General features: G+C 41.3%; 2 protein-coding genes across 7 annotated transcripts in view; one reads left to right on the top strand and one right to left on the bottom strand.

Annotated features, from left to right (window-relative positions):
* Lama4 (laminin subunit alpha 4) overlaps window positions 1-13,066 on the top strand; it is a 142,090-nt gene extending 129,024 nt beyond the window's left edge. The window contains exons 33-38 of the mRNA XM_028769000.1: window positions 162-317; window positions 1,703-1,862; window positions 4,661-4,791; window positions 6,280-6,373; window positions 7,082-7,201; window positions 12,768-13,066. Coding sequence (XP_028624833.1) covers window positions 162-317; window positions 1,703-1,862; window positions 4,661-4,791; window positions 6,280-6,373; window positions 7,082-7,201; window positions 12,768-12,913 — 807 coding nt within the window. The 3' untranslated portion in view covers window positions 12,914-13,066. The remainder of the gene's footprint in view (window positions 1-161; window positions 318-1,702; window positions 1,863-4,660; window positions 4,792-6,279; window positions 6,374-7,081; window positions 7,202-12,767) is intronic.
* Window positions 13,067-17,865: 4,799 nt separating this feature from the next.
* Window positions 17,866-27,078, bottom strand: part of Fam229b (family with sequence similarity 229 member B) — a 13,816-nt gene continuing 4,603 nt past the window's right edge. For 2 of the 6 annotated variants that reach the window (XM_028769072.1, XM_028769070.1), the window contains 3 exons: window positions 21,126-21,284; window positions 19,122-19,260; window positions 17,866-18,095 (listed from right to left, as the gene is read on the bottom strand). In XM_028769072.1, coding sequence (XP_028624905.1) covers window positions 17,978-18,095; window positions 19,122-19,246 — 243 coding nt within the window. In that variant the 5' untranslated portion in view covers window positions 19,247-19,260; window positions 21,126-21,284 and the 3' untranslated portion in view covers window positions 17,866-17,977. Of the gene's footprint in view, window positions 18,096-19,121; window positions 19,261-21,125; window positions 21,285-24,995; window positions 25,348-27,078 lie in introns of those variants that run through there. The other 4 variants (XM_028769074.1, XM_028769071.1, XM_028769069.1 and 1 more) reach the window with 3 other exon arrangements.

Below are 27,078 nucleotides of genomic sequence, written 5' to 3'. Positions count from 1 at the left end.
AGGAAGGAGAGACTCTGACACTTTCCGAGATGGGCACATATTTTTGAAAACTTTCTGTACCTTCCCAGAGCATTGAAATACCAGGGTTGGGTAGACGACACAACCTTCCCCCAACTTGGGGGACGTACCTACGACAAACTATTTTTCTCCTCTCTGTCCAGGTGATATTTATTCGGGAAAAGAGCAGTGGCCGACTGGTCATTGATGGTCTACGAGTCTTAGAAGAAAGGCTTCCCCCTAGTGGCGCTGCCTGGAAAATCAAGGGTCCCATTTATCTGGGAGGAGTGGCTCCCGGAAGGGCTGTGAAAAATGTCCAGGTAAGCCAGCTGTGGCAAGGCTGAGCCACTGACCCCTTGAACCGGAAGAACACTGATTCCAGGTCCTAATTTTACAGAGTAGGAAACTAGTAAAAGTGAAGCCGTTTTACTGGAGAAAAACAGCATCCTAGGCTGTCCGGCAGGATTCCTGCCTGCCCCGGGGCATTTTGACTTTTAAAATAGAAATGAGATGAAAAAAAGTTTAATAGGTATAAACTGTCCTGAAACTTATGTCTCCGGGGGGTTTTTATTAGTTCTGCAAGTTCAACTCATTTAAATTCCGTTCCATTTTTTTCTCTTTCTCACAATTTCTAAATATGCACAGAATGCAAGTGGAAGAATTGAGAATATAAGAAACATTGTTTTAAATCAAATTATAATTAATACCTGGTTTTAAAATGTTTCTCGGGTGAAAGGAAGGTATCAAAGGACCTGTCTTAAACGTAGATTTGATTTTATCGCAAGGTCAGTACATTGTTAAGATCCGGGGCAGACAGGTAGGAAAGGTGGTTTACATTATAATTAAAGTTGAAGTAAACAGCCAGTTCTGAGACAGACATTTCCACTGTCCCAAATGTAGTATAAAGCCAGTTGTATACAGAGACCCAAGTGTCATGCCCCGTACTATGACAAATTCGCAACTGCATTACAAGCTAATGAAGCCAGATTGGCAAGCTTCCGTTGGCAATCTCGGACCCAGCCGCATTCCTGAAGGAAAAGGATTGATAACACAATCCTCAACTAGAAAGCCACACTTGCAACTTTTTTTGTCACAGTCTGTGGAAACATTTCCACTGCATAGTAACTACACACTGATATTATGAAATACAAAATCCTAGTTTTGATGAATTAGTTAAAAGTAATTGCCAGGAAGGAGCAATACTGATCATTTAGCAAGCTAAAATGTCTCGGAGAAGAAAGAAAGAAAGAAAGAAAGAAAGAAAGAAAGAAAGAAAGAAAGAAAGAAAGAAAGAAAGAAAGAAGGAAAGAAAGAAGAAAGAAGGAAGGAAGGAAGGAAGGAAGGAAGGAAGGAAGGAAGGAAGGAAGGAAAGAGCTAGCCGGGCAGTGGTGGCGCACGCCTTTAATCCCAGCACTTGGGAGGCAGAGGCAGGCGGATTTCTGAGTTTGAGGCCAGCCTGGTCTACACAGCCTGGTCTAGAGTGAGTTCCAGGACAGCCAGGACTACACAGAGAAACCCTGTCTCAAAAAACCAAAAAAAAAAAAATGAAGGAAAGAAAGAAAAAAAGAAAAAAAGAAAAAAAGAAAGCTAATATGTCTCAAAAAAAAGAAAACTAAAACAAACAAGGAGTAACTCACTTGTTTGCTTTCCCATGATGCATCTGGGTGCTGGGCAAGGGGATTTTAACTTCTTCTTCTTCCTTCAGATTAACTCCGTCTACAGTTTCAGTGGCTGCCTTGGCAACCTCCAGCTCAACGGTGCCTCCATTGACTCTGCTTCTCAAACGTTTAGTGTGACGCCTTGCTTTGAAGGGCCAATGGAAACGGGAACTTACTTTTCCACAGAAGGAGGCTATGTGGTTCTAGGTAATGTGACCTCAGTGGTGTGATTACAGTTAGCCCTACCTAAACTCGAGTTAAAGCTTGCTGCCCAAGGCAGCACATGAAGAACGGAGGGGGGCTGCGAGAGGTAATCCAGTCATTAGAAAGAATAACCTGTCCTCATGTGAGTAAGTTCTCATTCCATGATTACATTGCTCAACATCAGAAAGCATTATAAACTCACTCTCTCTCTCTCTCTCTCTCTCTCTCTCTCTCTCTCTCTCTCTCTCTCTCTCTCCCTACACACACACACACACACACACACACACACACACACCCCTTCCACCTCTGCAGTACAGATGCTACCATCATACTCCTGTCCTTTCCAGAATGCAGGACTGTGAGCCAAATAAACCAGCATTAGGTAGAGATTCTGTTAAAGCAACAAAACAGACTAAGACAATTATGTATGTTAAAAGCATGAATCCAGAAATGCTTTTGTCCTGGAGATAATTAACAGGGAATTTTAAGCTCACTGTTAAAATTTAATAAGGCCAAGCTCATCTCTGTAAGATGACCTCTTTCCTCAAGGACCACTGTTAGCCCCTTTACTGTTTCAAACCAAATATGCAGCACCAATCCTTGTTCCCTTGGCTGAACTTCTGGGTGCAGACCATCTTGGTGCAGAACTTCCTGTGCTGCCCTGTGTCCCAGTCTATGTCAGCTCTTGCCCACCTTATTTCTCTATGTTTTCTTGACTGTTAGTATGAACTATTGTCCCCACTGAATTTCACTTCCCACCCACCTCCCACCCTGAAACCCTGTGCACTGTCCTTGGAAGGCCTTATTTGGAAGATGTCCTCCCAACCATTACTGCCCCGCTCATGCATTCAGCAGCTTTTATTACATGCAACATGTATGGCAGTCTGTGTCCTGGATGATGTTCTGAAAGTTGTTCGGAAGAAAGCAAAAGAAATCTTAGGAGCCTACACACACCCGCCATCTAACCCACAGCAATGAACATCTTAAATATAAAAGATCAACACTTCTTAATGATCCAAACCTTTTGTAGGTTCAACAGAACCATTGGGAATTTTGCACAACCTCTAATAAAGAGATCATAGTGTAACCAAATACGCTTTATTAAACAACCACGCATGTATAGCAGAATGTGACTGGAGGCACATTGTCTACGTTGGGATTTTGCTTTCCTTCTCTCCCCACTTTCAACTCCTACTAAAACATACAAGTTTCTTAGTTCTTAAAGAATCCTAAAGTTTGGGCAGTTTTAAATGTATAGTCAACTCTATAATTTATGTTCTATTTCTTGAGTATTGTCTAATACCTGGAAGGCCTGGCATGGTGGTAGACACTTTTAATCCTAGCAATCTCAGGATCTCTGTGAGTTTGAGGCCAGCCCAGCCACACAGCAAGTTCTGGGTCAGCCAGAGCAACACAGAGAGACCCAGTCTAAAAACAAGAAGAAAGAAAAGATGCATTGGGAAATTTTTAAGTTATTCATGAGGAAATATATCAAGTAGACACTATTAAAATGCTTATGTTTGTAACAAGCCTTTAATTACCTGTGTATGTGAGGAGCGAGGGTGGGTTGTGTGCACATGAATACAAGTGCCAGAAGAATGTATCTGATCCCCTGGGGCTGGAGTTACAGATGGTTGCGAGCCATCTAATGTTAGTGCTAATAACTGAACTCAGATCCACTGGAACCATCGTATATGCTCTTAACTGTTGAGCCGTCTGTCTGGACCCACAGATATTCTTCTTTATTTCTTTTTATTTTAATTGATTGTATGTGTATATATGTTTGCCTGCATGTATGTCTTTGTACCACATGCCTGCCTGGTGTCAACAGAATCCAGAAGAGTGTGCTGGATCCCATAGAATTAGAAGGTTGTGAACTGCTCTGTGCATGCTGGAAACTGAACCCAGGTTCTCTGAAAGAGCAGCCAGCGCTCTTAACCACAGAGTCATCTCTCCTCCACCACCATCACCTCCCCCCTTTCTTATTCTTTATTTTATTTTATTTTATTTTATTTTATTTTATTTTATTTTGTTTTATTTTTCCCCTTTCTTATTCTTAATAATCAGTGTTTTAGCTCACCACAGTAACAGTTTCTAAATCCTAGCACCTGCTAATTTTTAAGTTAAAATTATCTTATAATACCATTCATCACATTTCTTCCTAAATGAATACAAAAAGAAGTCTGTCTTCCAAACTTGTACACTGCAGCCCTTCCAGGCAGGGTTCCCAACCTTCCACGTAGAACCAGCCGGGCACACCCATGGGACCACCTGGAGCTGCTTCCTTGGACTCTCCAGGTTTTCCAGCCACTGTAAATGGCTTCAAATTATAGTCTCTGCCCAAACTTTCCTACCCTCCATTTTAAAAATTACGTGAGCATGAATATGTGTCTTCAGATTCCATCCTTTGCTCATACTGCCCCACCCTCCTCACATTTTATTTATTATAGTGTGTATGTTATGTGTACTGTGTGTGTGCATGATGGGAGTGCACACGCCACACAGCACATGTGTGAGATCACAGGACAGTTCTGTGGAGCTGGTTCTTTCCTTCCACCTTTACATATGTTCCAAGGATGGAACTCAGGACAGCTGGCTTTTGCAGCAAGTGCTTTACCTACTGAGCCATCCTGCCTTCCCCTTCCCTCTCTTAAAGGAGTAAATGGTGCTGCAGGCTGGACCGCTGCTGCCTCTGAATTGTCATAGCGTACAGAGTACTTTCAATGTACTGTTCTCACAAAGTCATACCATGACTAGAAATTTTACTTTGCTCTCTTGGTAATCTCTATTTCCCTCTGCAGATGAGTCTTTCAATATTGGGTTAAAGTTTGAAATTGCGTTTGAAGTTCGTCCCCGGAGCAGTTCTGGAACCCTTGTCCATGGCCACAGCGTCAACGGGGAATATCTGAACGTGCACATGAGAAACGGACAGGTAGTCTCCTGAGACTTAACAGTCTAGCTTGCCTAACCTTGAGTGCTGATGTGAAGCAGCAGCTGTGTTTCACAGCATTAGTTCATCAGTCTTCTCACGGAGAGGAGAGGAGGGCTGAGCATGAGTGTTGAGTGTGTGCCATGTGTGTGTTCACATCCATGTACTGGAAGTCCATTAGAACAGTCATGAGACGATGGCACGACTACCAGAAAGTCACCAACAACAGCATGGCATTTTAAGAAAAAAATTAGAAGAAAATTTTTTAAGCAGATAGAAGGAAAAAATATATCTATTTTCCAACATCCGTGAATGTGAAAGCATCTTTCTAAATGTTTATACGCTTATCACAGATGTGTATGCATATATATATATACACATACATATATGTGTGCATGTTATTTTCAATTACTGGACATTAGTATTACATTATAGTCAAACACCACATTCACCTTAAGATATTACTAAAGAACATTCAGGAAGGTGTGAGAATAAGTTTAAAGGAAAAGGAATATTTTCTTTATGCCTCAAACTTAATATAGCTAAGTTTTATTTGGGTTCTACTACATACAATTAGACCATAAAAAATAAAACTTAGCTCTCATAAGACTCTGGAATGAATCTCCCAACACAATTGTGTGTGTGTGTGTGTGTGTATTGTTTCTATGTATATTTATATATATATATATATATATATATATATATATATATATATATAAAACTCTTGAATTAAATACATTATATATTAGTATTATATATTACTTACCATATTAGTGTAGAATATATGCTATATACTATATATAGATATATTGGTTACTAGGTATTGAGTACTATTATTAAATATTTATGAAAGTAAATTGACTTAGCCCTCCTACTCTCTCAAAGATGCACACAGCATCATCACACTTATGTTACATTGAGAAAAATGGGGTAGAAACAGTTTGGGTTGAAAGGCCATTCTCTTCACCAGAATCTTTTTTTTTTTCATTTTGATTGAAAAGAATTTTCCATTCAATATAGTTTGATCATGTTTTTCTTCTCCTTCAACGTCCCCCAGGTCATTCCAACCTCCCTACCCACACAATTTTATGTCCTTTTCTCTCTTAAAAGAAAAAAGACAAAAGTGAAAAATCAAAACAAACAAGCAAAAGATCAGTAAGACAAAAATAAAATGGCAAAAAAATTTTTACAAGATTAAGTTGAGTTTCTTGTGTACTGGAAACTACGCCCTAGCACGAATCCTACCCTGGAGTCTATTTCTGCCCAGTAGGGTTATTTTGTTCTCTCTCCAAAAATGTATTTAAACTATTTCAGTGTAAAGTGTTTCTATCACCGATCAAAGAGTGACCTCTTGTGTTCACATAGCAAGTATACTCATGTATGAGTATTTATTCAGGGTGTTCCTTATCTGTGATAAGTTAGTTATGAAACTCAATTTTATCCTGATGGTGAGAAATTTAACTAACTATATAACATGCCTCATCTTGGCAGGTCATAGTGAAAGTCAACAACGGGGTCAGAGACTTTTCTACCTCAGTAACTCCCAAGCAGAATCTCTGTGATGGCAGATGGCACAGAATTACAGGTGAAAAACTTGGAATGTCCCGGGTATCACGTGAAGCCTGAGTCCGCACAGCACACAGAGACATGGAGGGTGGCGTCCTGGAAGAACTTAGACTTTATATGATACTGACGGATGACTAAAATGTGTACATGCTCTTAGCTGTTGAGCCATCTCTCTAGCCCCACAACTATTCTTTTTTTTTTCTTTTTTTAAAATTAATTTTATGTGTTTACCTGCATGTATGTCTGTGCAGCACAGGCTTGCCTGGGGCCAACAGAATCGAGAAGAATGTGCTGGATCCCTTAGGATTAAATTCTACTCTGTACATGCTGGAAATTGAACCCAGGTTCTTGAAAGAGCAACCAGTGCTCTCGACCACTGAGCCATCTCTTTACCACCACCACCTCCACTCTCAGCTATTCTTAAAAAGCAATGAATATGAATAATAAAAGCATGAATACGAATGCTACCAAAATAATACCAAAATATGTCAGGAAACCTTTGGAGAAGGAAAAAAAAAAAAAAAGTGCAGTGTAGTCTAACAGTCCCCTTTTCTAAGGAAAATGTCACTATGATGCTCAGTTAATTATGCTTAGACATTATTGCTGTTTTCAATGATAGAGGAGTATGGGGGGTTTTAATTCTGGAATGTATTGGTGTTGTGATAAATTATTTCATGTAAAAATTACCCCGGTATCACTTATAACCAGTCTTTGTCCTGCTTTTCAGTTATTCGAGATTCAAACGTGGTCCAGTTGGATGTAGATTCAGAAGTGAACCATGTAGTTGGACCGTTGAACCCAAAGCCGGTTGATCACAGGGAGCCTGTGTTTGTTGGCGGTGTTCCAGGTAAGTGCTTCTGACAAAGTACACGCTTCCGAGTCCAGAAAAACCCAGTAAGCTCTCATAATTGTTGTCATATTAAGAAGTGAGTTATGTATTTTCATGACTCACCTGATAACTCAAAGGGTTTTATATGCCATGGTCCTTAATAGGAAAAAGCAGAAAAGTACTGAATTTGATCCTAGCACTAAAAAGAAAGTAATGTACCAAAACTTTAACCCTGCATTCAAGATTAATTACACATAAAATTATCGTGCTCGACAGGAGATGTGATTCTATCTTGCTGTGTTTATCTCTCTCCCTCCCTCCTCTTCTCATCCTTCCCCTTTAAATACCCTCAACACACACACAAACATTACAGAGAGAATTCACTTATGAATGGTAGTGCTGTAGGACCCAACAACCTCCCCTTGCACAATAGGAAAGAATGCATGCTTCCCCTGCCCAGACTTAGTCTGAATTGTAAAAACAGCTGCAGACCATAAGTTATGTTCTCCATGGAATGGCATTCCCTAAGAGAGGTTTCCAGCTACAGTTCTGTAAACAGCTGCCAAAATGCCATCTCATTCAGGATCGTGAGAAGGCACTTGTGGGCCGCCTACAATTACTTTATGCCCCTAGAACAGTGGCCATTATCTTTTTTTTTTCTCGAATGGCCATTATCTTAATGTTGAACACGACTGTTTTTATGTATTTCTCTAACTTGGAAAAGTTGAAAGTGAAATCTAGACAGGGGGTTATAAAATGGAGATAGTTAAGCTTTTCATCTGGAATTTTGTGAAAAACATAGTAATCTCCTAACTAGATTTTTTTTTTTTTACTGTATCATATAAAGGTAGTCAATAATTCAAAAAGAGAAAAATCTACAGATAAAATCAAGGATCTTACCTTGTGTGCTCTCAAAGTAGTAGTAACCAAGTATGCCTCTTCTTTCTGTGCTGATGTTTTCAGATACCAGCTGTGGTAGTCTGAATGAAAACGGTTGCCATAGGCTTATATATTTGAATGCTTAGTCACCAGGCACTATTTGTGAAGGATTAAAAGGTGTGGCCTTGTTAGAGGAAGTGAGCCACTCTTTGTGTGTGTGTTAGGGGGGCGAGTGTCTCTGAATTTTCTAAAGCTTGTATCAGGCCCAGTCTGACTCTCTCTTCCTGCTGTATCAGGATCAGGATGTAAAGCTCTCAGCTACCTCTCCAGCACCATGCCTGCCTTCAGGCCCCCATCCTTCCCACCACTATAATCATGGACTAAACCTCTGAAACTGTAAACCAGCCCAATTAAATGCGTTCCTTTATAAGAGTTGCTTTGATCACGGCATCTCTTCACAGCAATAGAACAGTTAGAAACCAGCATTACCAACAATGATAACTCGAGAACCAAAAGGCACAGTTAAGATCCTCAAAAAGCAAACACCCTCTTGTGTTTCACACACGTACTCACACCAGTATCCCCCAGTCCTCTGCCTCCGTTCTGGCTTTGATTCTGAAAGGGATTCTAGTAAAGGCCACCATTGCACCTCATGGTATTACCTGTGAAAACTGTCTCATGTCAGTTGTATTTCTCCACATTGCTTCCTTCCTAGAAATTATGGTATAGCTTCAGCTATTTCACGGGTTTCCAGTGCACACAGGATTAAATTAAACAAACCATTCACCTGTCCCCTCTTTACCCTTGCCTCTGGTCTCCCTGTAGCATCTGAGACTGAAGTTCCTTAATATTCAGGGATACTGCCTTTGTTCCAGACTCTTCCCACAAGTACTTGGGGAGTCAATTTCTAGTAAATACTGCTCTCCCTTTTCTGCTAGTACCTTTCCATGGTACTAGTCCTCCAACCTGATTCCTTATTGATCCTTTGGCCTTCCCTTCTCCTTCCAACCTCTCTCCCTAAGACCCGCACACAGTACCACTGTTGTAAAACTGTACTGGATACTTTTCTATTACCGTGATAAAACACAATGACCACGGCCATTTATAGTGCAGGGAGTTTATTTAGGCTTACAGTTCCAGGAGGTGACAATCTATGGTGGCAGAGTAAAGGCAGGATCAGGAGGATGATAACATCTTTGGAGGGGGGATTGTGGTCAGGGGGCATGGAAGGCTTCTCTGTGTAGCCCTGGCTGTCCTGGAACTCACTCTGTAGACCAGGCTGGCCTCGAACTCAGTGCTGGGATTAAAGGAGAGCTGATCACATCTTAAATGACAAGCACAGAGTGGATGAAGCAAAGTCAAAACAGTACATGTCCTTAAACTCTCAAAGCCTGCCTCCAGTGTCACACCTCCTCCAACAAAGCCACACTTCCTAAACCTCCCAACCAGCACCACCTGCTGGGGACCACATATATTCAAATACCTGAGACCATGGGAACATCTCATTCGAACCATCACAGGAATTGACCATAGAACACTGGAAGCTAAATGGTACCCTACCTTCTGACAGGAAGCAACAATTCATTCCCCACCCAGCACACACTGCTAAGCACCTGTCTAAGTTCTTGGTGACAAAACAAGTATGTCCCTCCAGTGCAAAGCTTATAGCATTTGTTCCTATCCCTGGACCTAAAGCATTTACCATGGGATTCAAAAGAACTTCTTATCAGACTCATTTGCTTTCTGAGTCTGAGGTTAGTGCCACACACTACTGTCAGTAAGCGCCACAGACTGAGTGAACAAGACTCACCTAAAACTGAGACCAAAGTGTCCAAACACATAATGAGCAGCAAGATTTTTCTAGTGAGCCACCCTACGTGGATATAGCAACCCATGGTCAGACCCAGTGGCCCACTGTACCACTGCAACTTTTCATTCCATCTAGGAACCATGCCAGAAAGCCTACAGCAAACACAATTATAATACAAGCTGGCTGTGGTTAAGTCTGTCATCCTGAGCTGCTTGAGATTAATCCCATTAAAATCACATCAGAAACCAGGACGTTGAGAATGATAACTAAAGAAATTAAGCCTAGATAGAAGTCCTATCTAAAGGCCCTCAATTTTCTTGAAATGCCAGTCGCTCTTACACAACGCTCAACTTGGATGACACATGTTCTCATGTCTGTAATTGCTTCCTATGACTGTAATAAACATAATCAAAACCGCTTAGGAAGAAAGAAATGGAGGGGCGTAAGGTAGGAACTTGGGCAGAGACCCGAAGGGAGCGCTGTTTCCTGCCTGGCCTGCTCAGCTTTGTTTTTATGTTTATGTTTACCCAAGAACACTTGTTCAAGGGTAGTTCTGCACATCATGGGGTGAGCCCTTGAACATCAACCATTAACCAAGAAAATACCCTAAGGGCCAATCTCATGAAGGTGATTTCACAACTGGTATTTCTTCTTCCCAGATGACTCTAGTTTGTGTCAAGCTGACAAAAAAAAAAAGTTAGTTATCACATCTCACTAAAAAGTTACTAAATAGCCGAATGGTGGTGACACATGCCTTTAATTCCAGCACTTAGGAGGCAGAGGCAGGTGGATTTCTGAGTTCGAGGCCAGCCTGGTCTACAGAGAGTTCCAGGGTAGTCAGGGCTACACAGAGAAACCCTGTCTCAAAAAAACAAAAATGGATAATAAATAAAATTCATTTAACTATTACACACACACACACACACACACACACACACACTTAACTTTCCTGTATGATAATTTAAAAGTTAAAGAATCTTTGAGGTTGGTGAAGGCCAAGTCTAACGCATCACTATTGAAAACCCCACATTGTTTTCTGTAGAATATAGTCAAGCCCTCATTTGATCTTGGAAACATTCTCTCTTAAAACTCTATGCTAAGGGGGTGGAGAAATGGCTCCACGTTAAAATGCATGATTCTTAGGCATGAGGACTGGAGTTCAGATCCCAGCACCCACATACAAGCTTGGACTTGTCCACAGCGTGCATGTGACCCTGACACTGAGGGCGGCAGAGACAGGAGGGTCACTGGGTGTCAATGGCTCAGTATCACAGCTGAAACAAAAGAGTGTGCTCAGGGTCTGAGGAGAGAGCCTGCATCCAAAAGTAAGGCAGAGAGAGGTAATAGAGACATAACACATAGCCTCTGACTTGTGCACACATAGGTGCATGCACTACACATACACACATACACACACACATACACACAAACAAATGTGTTCATTTTGTTAACCAATTACTCAGGACTCTAGGGCACTTTTCTGTGACTGCATATAATTAATTTCATGGTACATCATGCAGACCATAATTGCTACATTAATTATATTCTCCAGATGATTTCCGCATGAACCATGGGTGGACAGCTCAGGCAGGATGGAAGCTGTGTTCCACTGTACACAGGATGGCAGAGGGTTTAGAAGACCCCTCTTCTCCAGCTTTAGCTTCTAAGGATGAAGCACACTGAGCAGGCTGTACAGACATGAAGCCATTGTGAATTAGATACAAATAGAAGTTGCTGATCTCTGGGGCCCCTTTCAAATCTAAAACTTTTTGGAGACAGGGTTCTTCTGTGTAGTTCTGGCTGTTCTGGAACTCACTCTGTAAACCAGCCTGGTCTCAAACTCAGAAATCCACCTGCCTCTGCCTCCTGAGTGCTGGGATTGAAGGTGTGCACTGCCACTGCCGGGCTCGAGCTTTATGGTTACCGTTCTGAAGGGGAAAGCCGTGTCCCTTCTTTATTTTCGGCACACAGGTTCTGTGCACACTACTCTGCACCACATGGGGATGCTGTATGGCAGCTGCTTGGTGCTGCTGGTTTGGTCTCCTGCTTTATCTGCCTCCCAGATAAAGCAGATTACCGACTGTTACAGATTGCCGACTGTTTTTCCCCTTTTGTCTGCCATTGATCGATCTGCTGTGTGTTTATAACAGTGAGCTTTGACTAGATGGATTTTAACTTCATAATATTTATAAGCTCTCCAAGTTGCTTTAAATTATATTGCTTCTATCATACCAACACACCTAACTGTATCGGTATAACTAATAAACGCCAGGCTTCTTCGAGATGCCTAAATACAATAAGTGAAGGGTCCCTGGCATGCTGGAAGGCACCTGTGTCCACACAAAAATCTATGCTACTTAGCACTTCCCTATTTATAGCGTGTAAACCATGAGCTCAGAAAAATTAAATTTTACCTCGTTTGAATTCATTATTTTCTCATTATAAGCTTAGCAAAAATGTAGAGGCTTAAGGGTTACGGGTAATGAAGATAGGGATTAAACAGAAACAATAATTCTGCACAAAAATGACAGGGAAGCACAAATTCCTTCTCCCTTCTCAGCAAAACACAGTAAACAAATAAGGCCACGGGGAAATTAACTCAGAATGGCACAGGTAGATCAGGAAAACTCTCTGGCTCAGGCTTCACAGTGAAATGGTGAATTCCAGCCCTGGAAGACAGTCACACTATGCACGGGAATGTGATCACAGAAACATGGCAAACATTAAAATCCCCGCGTGTTCTCACTCTTCCTGAGAGTCCACTAGAGAACTGTGAGCCATTGCTGACAGGGAATCATTTTCAAAGTCTGAACAATCTTCCTTTTTATACCAGGAGGTGATACTGAAGCTTGGAATTCCCTGCACTGACATGTTTTTCCCTGTCTCTCTTTTCAGAGTCTTTACTGACGCCACGTTTGGCTCCCAGCAAACCCTTCACAGGCTGCATCCGCAACTTTGTCATTGATGGGCGCCCGGTGAGCTTCAGTAAAGCAGCCCTGGTCAGTGGTGCTGTGAGCATCAACTCCTGCCCCACAGCCTGACACAGCTGCAAGGCTGCTGAAGAGAGTTCTGTCTAGCACTGAAATAAACACAGAAGTGGGGGGCGGGTTTGGGGGACTGGAACTCCCCCTCCCTACAGAAGCTCTCATCTGGTTGAAGGGGATTTCAATAAATCAGAGACCGGCTGCTTCCTATTTCTTATTTGAATTCAAATTTATCCTGTGGATCCAAAATCTCTGCAGCAAACAGCGATCCAAAAAGTGGAAGAGTTTCTTTTTTTTTTTTTTGTTTTCGAGACAAGGTTTCTCTTTATAGAGGCTGTCCTAGAACTTACTCTGTAGACCAGGCTGGCTTTGAACTCAGAAATCCACCTGCCTCTGCCTCCCAAGTGCTGGGATTAAAGGCGTGTGCCACCACTGCCCGGCTAGTGGAAGAGTTTCTTATTCTGAGAGCCCATGTGCTTCAGCTGGCAAAGCCTGTCTGCTCCTGTCTCTAATAGTAGAAGGGGTTCTTAACCAGCCCTGGTATACAAGCCAAATGTGACTACATTCTCAGAGGTAGCCGTCTTTCAGGAAAGATCATTCAACACATACCAACTTTTGTTCATCCTCAACTGCCTTTTCCTACCTTTCATTTACTGACTTGTTCACAACCTAAATCAGATTACACGTTTTCACCTTTACAGTAGGAGTACCTGCAGAGCTCTGATGGGTTGAGTTTTATGTGGCTGTAGAGATGACTCAGAGGCTCGGGGTTCGAGCACAAGCCAGATGAGCTGAATTAGATCCTTAGCCCCATAAGGAAGGTGTCAGGAGAATTAATCTATGACCTCTCAACAGATGCCATGTGTGTCTCACTCATACTCTACTTGGTACAGTATGAGGCACACGTGTGCACACATAAATACAAACACATATATTTAAACAGGAAAGTGTACTATAATTGAATATTTTCTGGATTGAAAGGAGGCCACCTTCTTACAGTTAGTACTTCTCATTCTTATGGTCAGAAAATGAGAATTCCCTTGACTGGGACATCACTTAGAACACACAAGGGCATCCTGAAACCCTTTGCCTCCTCATTTACATCAACTTGAACCAGTTCTTGGATGAGATTTCACTCTCCCAGACTCAAAATGAAAAAGTTTCTTCTTCTTCCTTCTTCTTCTTCTCCTCCTCATTCTCCTTCTCCCTCCTTTTTCTTCTTCTCTTCCTCCTCCTCCTTTCTTCCTTTTCTTCCTCCTCCTGCTCCTCCTCCTCCTCTTCCTTCTTCTAGCTAGGCATAACATTATCAGTACTTGGAACAGAAAACAATGAGTTCTGTGCTTTCGATCATTCTGCATGGCTCCTGCCAGAGCCCCTACAGAGTGAAGAGGCTCTTGTGTGAAGGAGGCCTTCTCTGTACCTGTGTTCCACTTCTTCTCAGGGCCACACCCGACTGAACAAGACACTGCCTGGTATGGAAAGATGAGTGTGAACAATGGAATATTTTCTCTTGTAAGTTTGGATTATGAAACAAGAAAATCAGACACTTGGTCGGAGTTGAAGGCAGAGATTCCAACTGAAATGTGATTTTAGCAGCTCCGGATTCACCTTCATAGGAATGCGAACCATGGCATTGATCTGTGGTTCTAGGATGGCATGTTCCCCTACCCTTTGTCCAGTAATGGTTACCTCAGTCCCCAGCTAGGAAGTGGGCCCATTGGTGATGGGGTTTCAACAGTTCCTGCCTTTTCCTGAAAATATATAGGCCTTAACAGTCACTGGATGTGAGATTCATGAAGCCCCATGTGTCCTGAAAACAGGCAATGAAAGCTTTGTAAGAATATTCTCCTCAGTGGCGTAGTCACCTGTAAGTCGCCCACGTCTCTGTAAGCCCTCACCCATACTTCTGCAACTCCAATTAAACGCACTGGATCTCCACACTACACTTGGGTGGAATCATTTCTGTCACTGATGCCCTGTTAACACCTGTTCACATTCCTCAGAAAAAGCTCACACAACTTCAAAAAATGTAAGCTAGAAGCTGGAAAGATGCCTCGGGGAATAAGAGCAAATACTGTTCTTGCAGAAGACCGTGATTCAGCTGCTACCATCCACTTGATAGCTCACAGCCACCTGTAACTCCAGTTCCTGGGCCTCTGCCAGCCTCCTCTGACCTCCTAGGGCACTGCAGGTACACACATACAGATGAAACACTCATACACATAGGATGGGTTTTTTTTAATATAAAATACATGAATTTCTGGATTGCTCACAAATCTGTTGTAAGAACTCAGAACTGAGTCTGATGTGTATAGGAATATATTCAATAAATATTGAGTTTCAGGGAAGCAGAATTTCCATGAAGTTTATTTCCCTCCCCTCACCTTCCAAGACAATACTAAAGTTTCTGGGAAAAGGAAAGACTGATGCTTCCACTTTTGATTCCACCGAGCCCGGAAGACTTGCCTAAGGGTGTGAGAAGACTGGAGGAATGACTGATAGCTGTCAGAAAGGAGAGAAGTCGATAACCTTTTGAGTTCTCAAAGCCAGCCTACTAGATAGTGAGGACGGACGGCACAGCCGGGGGGGGGGGGGAAATGAGACTGAAGGATGACACCCCGATTGCCTGTGTGTAATCATGGGACAAAAGGGGACAGACATCAAGGTGTAGGATGACACAGCCTATCAGATGCAGCACTGAATTCTCTCCAGAACACCCAAAGTGCTGTGATATGAGAGCTCAGAATTTATATATGACAATGCTGAGGTCACAGTGACCCCTACCCACACCCACTCCCCACCCACACCCACAACCACACCCACACCCATACCCCACCCATACCCCCACCCCACCCACACCCACATCCACACCCCACCCACACCCACACCCACACCCACACCCACTCCCCACCCACTCCCCACCCACACCCACACCCACTCCCCACCCACACCCACACCCCACCCACACCCACTCCACACCCACTCCACACTCACACCCACACCCACAGCCTCAACAGAATATCTTTTCAAATGACCATGAGCTAATGCCAACCTGGAGACAAGTTATGGAAATATGATCCACTCTTGGAAAGCACGTACCCAGTACTGTGGGAGGGAATCAGAGAGGCATTCACTACTGAAGCATCCGTAGTGCTGAGAAGGGGTTTAATCCTTGTTGTGGATTGGCAGGGATGCTCCATTGTGAACCCTGACGTCAATTATTTGTAGTTTCTGTGCTGATCATTTTGCTGAGATGTTTCATTGATCATGTTAAAAAAAAAGAGGTTTGGGTTTCACTTTCTTCCTCAATTTTTCTGCTTAGTTGCTGCTGCTGCTGCTGCTGCTGCTGTCATTGTCGATGTCACTTTGAGAGTCTTCCTCATAGCCCACAGTGACCTGGAGGTTGTGCCAGTCCTCCTCACCGGCCTGCTGGCATTATAAGCATGTGCATATCACCCCACTTCTCCCTCCACTATAGCTAAAACTCACGTATTTTGATATGTGCTTTAACTTGGCTCAAACTGACTTCTCTCATTGCCTGTTTGTGTTATTTTACATTCTGGTGTTTGGAAATTCTCTGAGTGTCTGTGTTATTTCCAATTTATTTCATTTGCTGGACATGTTTTTAATACACTGCAGACTCTTAATGCTTTTCAACTTTCTGAAGTTTGAAGGTCCACAATGTGGTCTGCATAGTGTGTTTTCATGAGCACTTAAAAAGAACGTGCACTATTCTGGCTTTGTGAGATGGCATTCTGTACAAACAAATCATGTTTTCTCTGTCTTCGACTGCTTTCTATTCTACCACTTGAAATACATACTGTAAGTGTGGAGTGATTCAGTTGCTTCGGTTCCTGTGGTCTGGTGCACTTTTGAATCTTTATATAATTATTAATATCATTACTTCTACCTTCTTTTGATTAATGTTTGTTGGCATGGTATTCTATTTGCATCTTTTTTTACTTTATAAAAAGTATCTTATGTGTGTGGGTGTTTCATCTGCATGGATTTGTGTGCAGCACATGGGTTCAGGGCCCACAGATGCCAGAAGAGGATGTCAGATCTCCAAGGACAGGAATCACTGAGCTGCTATGTCCCGAGGGCTGGGAATTGAACCTAGGACCTCTGGAAGAGCAGCCAGTATTCTCAACCACTCAGCCATCTCTCCACCCCTAGTCTTTTGGACTTTGACTTTATGAGTCTCAAATTTAAAGTAACAAACAGCTTATGCTTACACTCTTCTTTCTGGCCAATATGATACTCTTTGTCATACAACTGAAGTTCAGACCTTTTGTAATTGATACAACTATGTAAGGACTAAGATTTAAATCTATTGTATGCATTTCTTTTTACCTTTTGTCCTGCTTTCAGAGTGAGTGATAGTTCAGTCTTTTTAGCTTACAATGTAACTCTGTGGCAGAGAGCTCTCCCAGCATGTGGGAGTCCCTGAGTAGGACCTCTAGAAGAAGAAAAGAAGAGAGAGGAAGCCAAGGAGGGCGAGGTAGGAGGTGAGGGGGAGGGGAGGAGGAAAGGACTTTCCACCCTGGTTGGGTTTCCACAATCACCATCGTGCTTGGATGCTCTCTCAGGGTCCTTTATGACATGCTTCCTGGCAGTCTTTTCTTACCCTTGGCAACTTTAACCTAGATCCGAGTGTTCTTTCTCTAAGGAGTGCGGCTGCTCTGATAGACAACTGGGGTACTTAGGGATCCCCTGGACTCCCTTGTTTTCAGTAAAGTTGATACACATTAGGCTCTCTCCAGAGAGGCAGTTTAGAACTATGGAGGCAGGACCTGGTGTCCACTTTTCTGCATGGTCTTTTCTTTTCAGCTAATGAAAATTCAAATGCCCAGTAATCTGTAATTAACTAGTAATCTCCTGTGAGCAAGGTGATCTCTAGAGTACCAAGTGTGAAGTAGTCTGTCTTGTCAGATACAACCGATGGCTTAGCATCACCAGTGCTCTACTGACCACACCTTTTGTTCTTATTAAAATGGAATAGTCAACTATTGTCATCACCCAATTAGTGCCACCACCTTTATTTGTTTACCAGGCAGACCATGAGATGATACTGGCCCATTGCCCTTGACCTAGTCAACCCTCACAGAAGACTTAAGGACGCTACTTGGGAGGCATTTCCTTGCTGCTTTGTGCAGGTGGCTTTCTCATTGTTGCATAGACAGTGATGGGAACATCAGTAATTGTCAGGCAATGACTTCCAGGGCATCTTCGGAGCTGCCTGAAGGAAAGGGCAAATGATAGGTACTTAAGATACAAAAAAGGAAATTATCTTCAAAGCAAAGAAAAATTTCAATGTCTTTTCAATTGTTTAAAATCTCTCTGAAGCCTCTCAATGTCACGAAAATGTCTAATCGAGGTTCTGATGAGAATCTGCACATAACAATGAACACATACCTGTTCCCATATTATCAATGTTCCAGATGTTTCCTTTCAAGGGTTTGCAGTCATTATTAAATGGCAAAAATGCATAACTATAAATAAGTGGTAATAGTATGTAAATTCAGATATGAACCTTCAATCACTTTGGCTGAGTCATTTCAAAACACTTGTGGAGTGAAAGCTAGCAAGCTAATGCCCAGATGTTGGTAGAGCCTCAGAGTTAAAATACAGAATAAAACTCAGAGTGTCTGGGTTACTTTTCTGACACTCCTATCAAATAACCAACCCTGAATACTTTAGCCTTTTCCACCCATACGTAAGTCTAACTTTTAAAGTATCTACCTTCCTAAGCTGAACTCTGTGACCCCAAAATTCCTACTCCACTAAGAGAAGCAGGAGTGTAGTAGTTACTGTTTCAGTATGGCAAACAGAGAAAGTGAAGCTACTCCTGCTTGTGATGGTTTGCTTCAATCCCGTAAAAGCAGCTTCCCTTGTGGCGTTTCCATACTCTACTGTTGGCTCAGTCTAGCTCAAGCCAAGTGACACCAGTGAGAGGTCTCCATCTGTCTCTGCATTTGTACCCTTGTACCTGAACAATGCCCTTCACATCAGTACACTGGTGATCTGATGTTGATCTTGAGAACATAGACACAGTCTAGATAACAATGTATGGGGCAGAGGAAGGATTGGTCTAGACTTATAAAGTTATAAAATATAGACTGTTAAAATCCGGGTTCTGTTAGGACTAATGTAATAATAGCAGTGCTTGACTTCCCAGGCTTAATTTGTTTCTTGCTAATATTAAGTGTCAGTGCCCATACTGATGATAAGCAATACCCATCTCCTCAGCTGGCAAGATAGTCACCTATTGGGTGACGTCTCTTTCCCGTTACAGGAAGCACTGGAGCTCAGGCCTGATTCTAGCTCAATTGAAGAGTCTCCTCCTTCCACTGGAAACCTCCTTGGCTGGGTCCCAAACCGAAAAGGCATAATTCACTGAAATCCTAGAATACAAAGTTAAAAATAACAATGGTGTTTATCTTCAAAGATAAGTTGACATTTTTAATGCTTCAATTTTCTTATAAGTACATAGAATTGTTCAGAAGGTGACATCTGAAAAATCTTTAACTTGGGAGGCAGAGGCAGGCGGATTTCTGAGTTCGAGGCCAGCCTGGTCTACAGAGTGAGTTCCAGGACAGCCAGGGCTACACAGAGAAACCCTGTCTTGAAAAACAAAAACAAAAAAACAAAAAAAAACTTTGAAAGTTAATTATCCAACAATTCAGAATCTTATAACAAATTCAAAATGGCCTCCAAGACATGTAAGCATACTGCGCCTGTGTTGTAGTTAGCCTGTGGTTAACAGTGACAACTATACTGTGGGGAAAGAAAAGGTCAAATTTTCTTCCCGTGACTATTGAAATCAGCAAGTTTGAGTCTTCACTCCTCACCCTTCGATGCCTCGCCACTAACGTAGGCTCTCTTTGAGTAAAATACACTTTCTGTTCCCATAACCATTTAGCCTACCCATTAGTTAAGATAAGTCTACCCATTAGTTAAGATAAGTCTACCCATTAGTTAAGATAAGTCTACCCATTAATCTACTGCATTAGTTAAGACAGTGATTTTTGGTGGGAGTAAACAATTTGTCCCATTTATTCATTTATTTATTTATTTATTTATTTACTCTCTCTCTCTCTCGGAGACAGGGTTTCTCTGTGTAGCCCTGGCTGTCCTGGAACTCACTTTGTAGAATAGGCTGGCCTCGCCTCAAACTTACAGAGATCCACCTGCCTCCTGCCTTTACCTCCTGAATGCTGGGATAAAAGACGTGTGCCACCACTGCCTGACAATTCGTCTATATTCCTGAAGGGTAAGTTGATAATAATATCTGCTTTCAGATAACAGTAGGTTTAAAGAGGTAATCGTGTGAAATGCAATGCCGGCACACAGTAAGTGCTCAGTTAGTGATGACGAGTAGTAATTAGGAGATGCTGAGCATTAGTAAACACACATCTAAATGGGAGAGAGTGAGTATATGCAATACACATACTCAGATAAGTTCATCACTGTCTACTGTTTCCTGTGCCTGGAACTCTCTCCGGCCCACGCCTCCATGAATACATACTTCCCTTTCTTAGAGAAAGAGCTCTCCCATAACTTATTGACTAAGTCTCCATGGCACACTCTCTCTCTGTGTGTGTGTTCTGTAACAGTTACCATTCTAATTCAGGTCTTTAACCAGGGTGCTATGGACATTTGAGACCATGTACTTCTAAGCTGGAGAAAGGTAGACTGTCATAGGCATTGTAGAACGTTCCTCAGTATTTGCCCACTAGATGTCAACAACAACCTTTTCCCAGTGTTTTGACAGTTTTTTTTTAAATGTCCCCAGACATTAGCACATATCCCTTAGTAGGAGAGAAAAGCAAAATTTCCTGCTGTTGTTGAGAAACACTGTACTAGTTATTTTAATAAATGTTCTAAATATCCTAGCCACTCTTTGTCCATCTTTGTCACCATTTAATTCTTTATAGCTAGATGAGTTTGGATACACAGTTGACATTTAATAACTATCTTGAATAAATTTACATGTCTATTAATACACAAGGGATAGGAAAGATGAAAAATGTCTTTAGAGCATTTCTTATGCCTGATATTCTATTCATAATAAGTAAATACTTACTGGAAGTAATGATAAAACCAAATTTTTAAGTTCCAAGAGTTTGATTAGTAGAGTATGGCCATTATCAAGAAAGGGGGGATTATTCAATAAAGATCTTGTGTAAACATTGTCACCTGCGGCTTCATGTAACTGTCTGTGGAAAACTAACCCTTAGCTACCAGGCTCAAGGAGACATAGACTTACCAAAATAGGCCAAGTCTGATTCCTGTAGAGGTGAATAAATCAATTGCTTCTACTGACTTTCCATAGAAGGCTAGACTTGCCAAAGGAATGGTGATCAAATGTTCCAGTGACACCCAGAATTATGACATCAGAAGATTCCTTCACATAGCTTCCTGCCTGCTAACAAATCAAGCAGTTCAGTTCATATCTCTGGTAACAATTGAAGTGTTTTAGGGGTTTATTCTTGTCCGTGCCTTATTTTCACCATGACATATCTTACTCTATGAAGACCTAGAACTATCAATGTGCATAAAGCCGCACTCCTGACTCTTCCCACCTCACACACCATTTCCTCTTCATCTCCACCTCCCAGACTTGCTCTTATCAACAGCAAGTACTCCTGTCTGTCTACACCATGCTCCCACACAGACCAAAGTTCTCTGTGTCTGAACTTGATCTTAGCTAAAAGGCTAAGGAGAGACTTTCACATACGGATCTCATCTTACTTGGAATTCTTCCATGTTCTGGGATATTTCTAGTAATGCCTGGACCAGCTTTTTCCTGTTTCATCCAGACAGCCTTGACATTCCCAAATGGAGGAATGGAAGTTGTCAAAGGAGGACTACATTTTGTCTTGCTATTCTATTTCCTTGTCCTAGAGTTTCTCCTCTGCTGATCCTATCTTTAGGACTCCTTCTCACTGCCAGCTCTGGGCTTCTGAAGCCTCTGTTTGCTTCACTCAATGTCTGCCGTACGTTGTAGTGCTTTTAGTTGAACCCATCCTCCAGACTACAATAATCTTCAACTAACAACTTGTTCCGTTTCTATAGCTAATAACTAAGTGTTGAATGCTAGAGAGAATTTTTTAACTTTATGAAAGTCTTCGCACATTATACTGTTGTGCTTCAGAACTTAAGCTACAAAAAAACTGGCATCTACTCTAAGAATGAAGTTTATGTTGGATAAAGTCTTACCTCTATCATCTTTCTCTTACAAGGGTTTTCTGTGAATACATTGATCACAATTTCATCTTAGAGAAAACTCAGTTAAACTTACTGTAACATTCAGACAACTAATATAATTGCTGCCCATTGATAGCTAGCACAAGACGGACATCTAAACAGCTCCTTAAAATGGCAAAAAAAAAAAGTTTAATTTGGTGTGCTTGAGACAAGATAACAGTGGAAAGATGATGGGTTTGGGCATCAAAATTAGATATGAATTTTGACAGGATGTTATCACTAAAATTCTAAGCAGATCACCATTTGTCTGTAAAATGGCTTTAAAAACCACAAAGTGACATATCTTCAAGGCTACTATTCTTTAAGCTCTTTCAGTATTATTTTAGATGGTTTACTTGGCACAGATTGTGTCAAGTTTTCTGTGCAGCTGGTATAATGAAATCAAACAATAGACTTATCGGTGAAAATTGGCAACACTGTGTCACATATCATAAGACCACATGGGCTTGGTCTACAGCAGTATCTACAAAGCAATATAGACATAAATGTAACTAAGGAATAAAAGGATGGCAAAATCTCTAAATACGTCCTCTTAATAATAAGCCCTCAAATAATGATCTTTCAATAACTATCATATTCATAAAATACAAAGAAGATTATATCCCAAGAAAACATAACTATTACTATGCTTCATTTATTCATCCAGAAATTTTTTCTTGAGATTCTACCATGAGCCACATCCATGTTAAATATTAAAAAAACTAAGAAAAAAATACAGTTTCTGCCCTAGTAGACTTTACAGATTAGGATAAATTCTAGATGAGACCAGTCCATCTAAATGTAAAAGATAAACAGCCATTAACTACAAAGACATCTGATGCTTAGGGAGGTGGCAAACAGCAGCATATGCAAAGGCCCTTTGCCAGTTTAAAAAAAAAAAAAAAGATCAGAGCATAGAAATGTAGTTCTACAGCTGAGAAGAATGAAACCAAGCTACAGACTTTAAAGTCTGTCTTATGAACGAAACCCATCAAAGAATTTTAATTTCTCGGGACACAAATTTCCCTGATTTTTTTCTTTACAAATTTTATTCTTTGTATACATAGATTTGATCTCTACTTCACTCTTTTTTTTTTTTTTTTGGTTTTTTTTTTTTCGAGAGAGGTTTCTCTGTGTAGCCCTGGCTGTCCTGGAACTCACTCTGTAGACCAGGCTAGCCTCGAACTCTCGAACTCAAAAATCCACCTGCCTCTGCCTCCCAAGTGCTGGCATTAAAGCCATGTGCCACCACCACCCGGCTCTACTTCACTCTTATGATTTCCCTTTTTCTCATTTATTATTTTGCCTAATTTCCTTCTCTTTCTTTTTCCTTCCTTCCTTCCTTCCTTCCTTCTTCCTTTCTTCTCTTCCTTTCCTTCCCCTTTCCTTTCCCTTTCCTTCTCCTCCTTACATTTTTTCTTTCATTTTGTTTTCAGACAGGGTCTCTCCATATAGCTCTGGCTGCTCTGGAACTTGCTATGCAGACCAGGCTGCCCTCGAACTCAGAGACTGCCTGTCTGTGCTCCAGGAGTGCTGGGCTTAAGACATGCACCACCAAGCTCAGCTTAGTTTGCTTTTCTTATTCTAGTTTCTAAAGGTGAAAATCCAGCCATTGTCTTCAGACTTTTTGTCTGTTCCAGCATATTTAAGTCTATAAATTTCCAACAGTGAACTACTTTACCTGAATTCACAAATGTTAAATTTTTGCACTTTTCCTTCAGTTAATTTTTCCTTAAAATGTTTAATGCATACAAAAGTACAATTCTGGCATGGCTGTGCATGTGTACAACCCGTGGGAAGTTGAAGCAGGGTGGTCACAAGTTCCAACCAGTGAGACTCTGTCTCAAAAGCAAAACAAAAAATATTTTCCTTTGACCTATAAGTTGTTTATATCATTTTTCAAATATCTGAGAATTATTTAATTTATTTTTTTATTGTTTGTTTTGAAACAGGATTTCATTATGCAACCCTGCCTGCCATGGACCTCACCATGTAGACTAGGCGGACCTCAAACTCATAGAGATCCTCCCACTTCTCCCTCCAGACTAATTGTTCTCTTATATTTCTCTTATATCTCTCTGTATCATATGTGTCTGTATATCATATCTATCTGTCTGGGCATGCCAGAAGAGGACACTGGATCCTCTGGAACAGGAGACACAGGAAGTAGTAAGCCATCTAATGTGTGTACTGAGACTCAGTTCCTCCAGGAAAAACATAAGTGTTCTTAACCACTGAAACATCCTTAATTCTATTTTACCAGCGTGTTTCTCAAATTACCTGAATTTTTAACTGACTTTGAGGCCAGAATACAGACTGCCTCAGCCGTGCTCCACGTGTACTGGGGAAGCGTGTATCTTTTGCTACTGCTGGGTGACACGTTCTTTAAAGGTAATCAGTTGGCTGAGGCAGCTATTCACATCTGTGTACTTAGTTTTTAGCTTGTCCACTGATCAGAGGCAAAGGGAGGGGAGCAATGTTGAGGAACCCTGGGAGACATGTTTTTTAATTTTTATGGTCTTCCTTCAAATAACTTTATATGCCACTTTATATTGCAAAGGAATCTAATAAAAGTATATTATTTGTTATGTTGCCATAGTAAAATATAAATACAAAATTAAATTAAAAGCTGAATTTATTCTATCTGTTTGCACCTATGCTATGAATGATTCGAGAATGTTTCACTTAGCAGTTATCTTTGGGGGAGATTTTTAATGCAATAGACATATATTTGTTATTTTCAGTATTTTCTATAACATGAAGTAGGTCCAGGTTTTCATCAATTTTTTCCCTTTCGCCTGTAGGTTTATATTTTAAGTCAAGGTTCTCTAAAGTCACAGAACTTATGGAATGTCTCTCTATATTGAGGGAATTTGTTGTGATGACTTACAGTTTGTGGTCCAACTACCCCAATGATGGGCAGCTATGATTGGGAAGTCCAAGAATCTAGTAGTTGCTCAGTCCCACAAGGCTAGTTGTTTCAGCTGGTCTTCTGTAGGTTCCAACAGATGAGCTGACAAGTCAATGCAAGCAGGCGAGAAGAGTGAATCTTCCTTCTTCCAATTTTCTTATTTTATATGGGTCTCCAGCAGAAGGTATGGCCCAGAATAAAGGTGTGTACCACCACCCCTGGATCTAGGACTTGCTTTGTCCCAGGCTGACCTTGAACTCAGAGATCTCTTGGGATTAAAACTGTGTACTACCTTGTCTGAGCCTAAGCTTTTCAAGGCCAATATGGCTTAAGATCTCCATGCCAACATCCAGGTCAGAAACTTGTGTCTTCCCTCCTCAAGATCAGGATCACAGGTGAGCCTTCCAATTCTGGATTGTAGTTCATTCCAGATATAGTCCAGTTGCCAACCAGGAATAGCCATTAAAGTTTTCATTGAACGGGGCTAATGGGTTATATTCATCCAAGCTTTGTATCGCTTTAACTTTTGCATGGCATTTCCATTGACTACAAAATCCAAAGTTAACAGTTTTGTTTTCTTTTGCTCGTTTTAAGTGCTTTCCCAATTTTGCTCCACTATTTCCTGGCTTTCATTTTTTCCAATAAGAAGTCTGATGTGGGGGCTGGAGAGATGGCTCAGTGGTTAACAGCACTGACTGCTCTTCAGAGGTCCTGAGTTCAAATCCCAGCAACCACATGGTGGCTCACAACCACCCATAATGAGATTCGATGCCCTCTTCTGGTGTGTCTGAAGACAGCTACAGTGTACTCATAAATAAAATAAATAAACCTTTAAAAAAAAAAAAGAAGTCTGATGTGGCCAGGTGTGCTAGCACATGCCTTTAATGCCAGCACTTGGGAGACAGAGGCAGGCAGACCTGTCTGAGTTTAAAGCTAGCCTGAGCTACATAGTGAGTTCCAGGGTAGACAGGGCTCTATAATCAGACCATCTCTGAAGAAAGAAGAGGAAGAAAGGGAGGAAGAGGAGGAAGAGGAAGAGGAGAAGGAGGAGGAGGAGGAGGAAGAGGAGAAGGAAGAGGAGGAGGAAGAGGAGAGGAGGAGGAGAGCTCAGGAAGTATTCTTTTTACTTCTCTCTATAGTGAGTCTTTTCTGCTAGTTTATCTTTCTCACTGACACTAGGCAATTTGACTGTAGGGCAGACAGTGTATGTTCATCTTGCTTCTTACGTCTAAAATAAATTGACCCTTTTGAAACTGTGGGTCCGTACTGTTTGTTGCAGTTGGAATGTTTTCAGCCATTATTTCTCCAAGTGCTTCTTGCTGTCCCTTTTGGAATTCTGATTCCCTGTATCTTAAGCTGTCTAAATGTGTCCTGCAGCCCACGGTCTCCCTTTTTAAAGGTCTGCTTTCATTCTCCACTGTGTTTTAGTTTCCAATGCTGTCTTTACTCTTTGGGCTTGCAATACGTAATCTGTTCTTAACTCCTTCATTATTCCTTAGACACTGCTCTTTTTATCTCTTGAAGTCCAGTGTGGTTCTTCTTATCAGTCATCCCTGAATCTGCCCATCCATCCTTCCTTTTGCCTTCTTGAACATGTGGAGTACTTATAACAGAGGTGCTATTTTTCTTGTTTACTAATTCTTTCCTTTGTGCCTCTTCGCTGGTCTGTTTTAACTGAACTTTCTCCTGGTTATGGATATCTTTGCATACCAGGGAGTGTTTTATCTGAATGCCAGACAATGAAAATTTTACATTGCAGGATAATTTCATTTTTAAGTCTTCTGAAACCTTATGGGTTTTAGTTTGGAACATAGAAAACAGCTTGGATTTTTAGAAAACTGGTTTTATGCTTCCTTAAGCTATATCACCAGAACCTTTCATTTAGTATTAATCTGTCTTTTTTTACAATATACAATATAATTCAATAATCTATGGATTTGAAAGAGTCTTTGCTCATGATGTTGTGAATATGAATTGGACCCAAACCTGTGAATTTATTTACTATATGAAATATTAGAAGAAGAAGAAGAAGAAGAAGAAGAAGAAGAAGAAGAAGAAGAAG

Source organism: Grammomys surdaster, unplaced genomic scaffold, assembly GCF_004785775.1.
Source record: "Grammomys surdaster isolate TR1022 unplaced genomic scaffold, NIH_TR_1.0 190, whole genome shotgun sequence".
In the NCBI taxonomy this organism is placed as follows: Eukaryota; Metazoa; Chordata; class Mammalia; order Rodentia; family Muridae; genus Grammomys; species Grammomys surdaster.
Note: the sequence above shows the minus strand (reverse complement) of the source record. Positions and strands in the feature narration are given on the sequence as shown.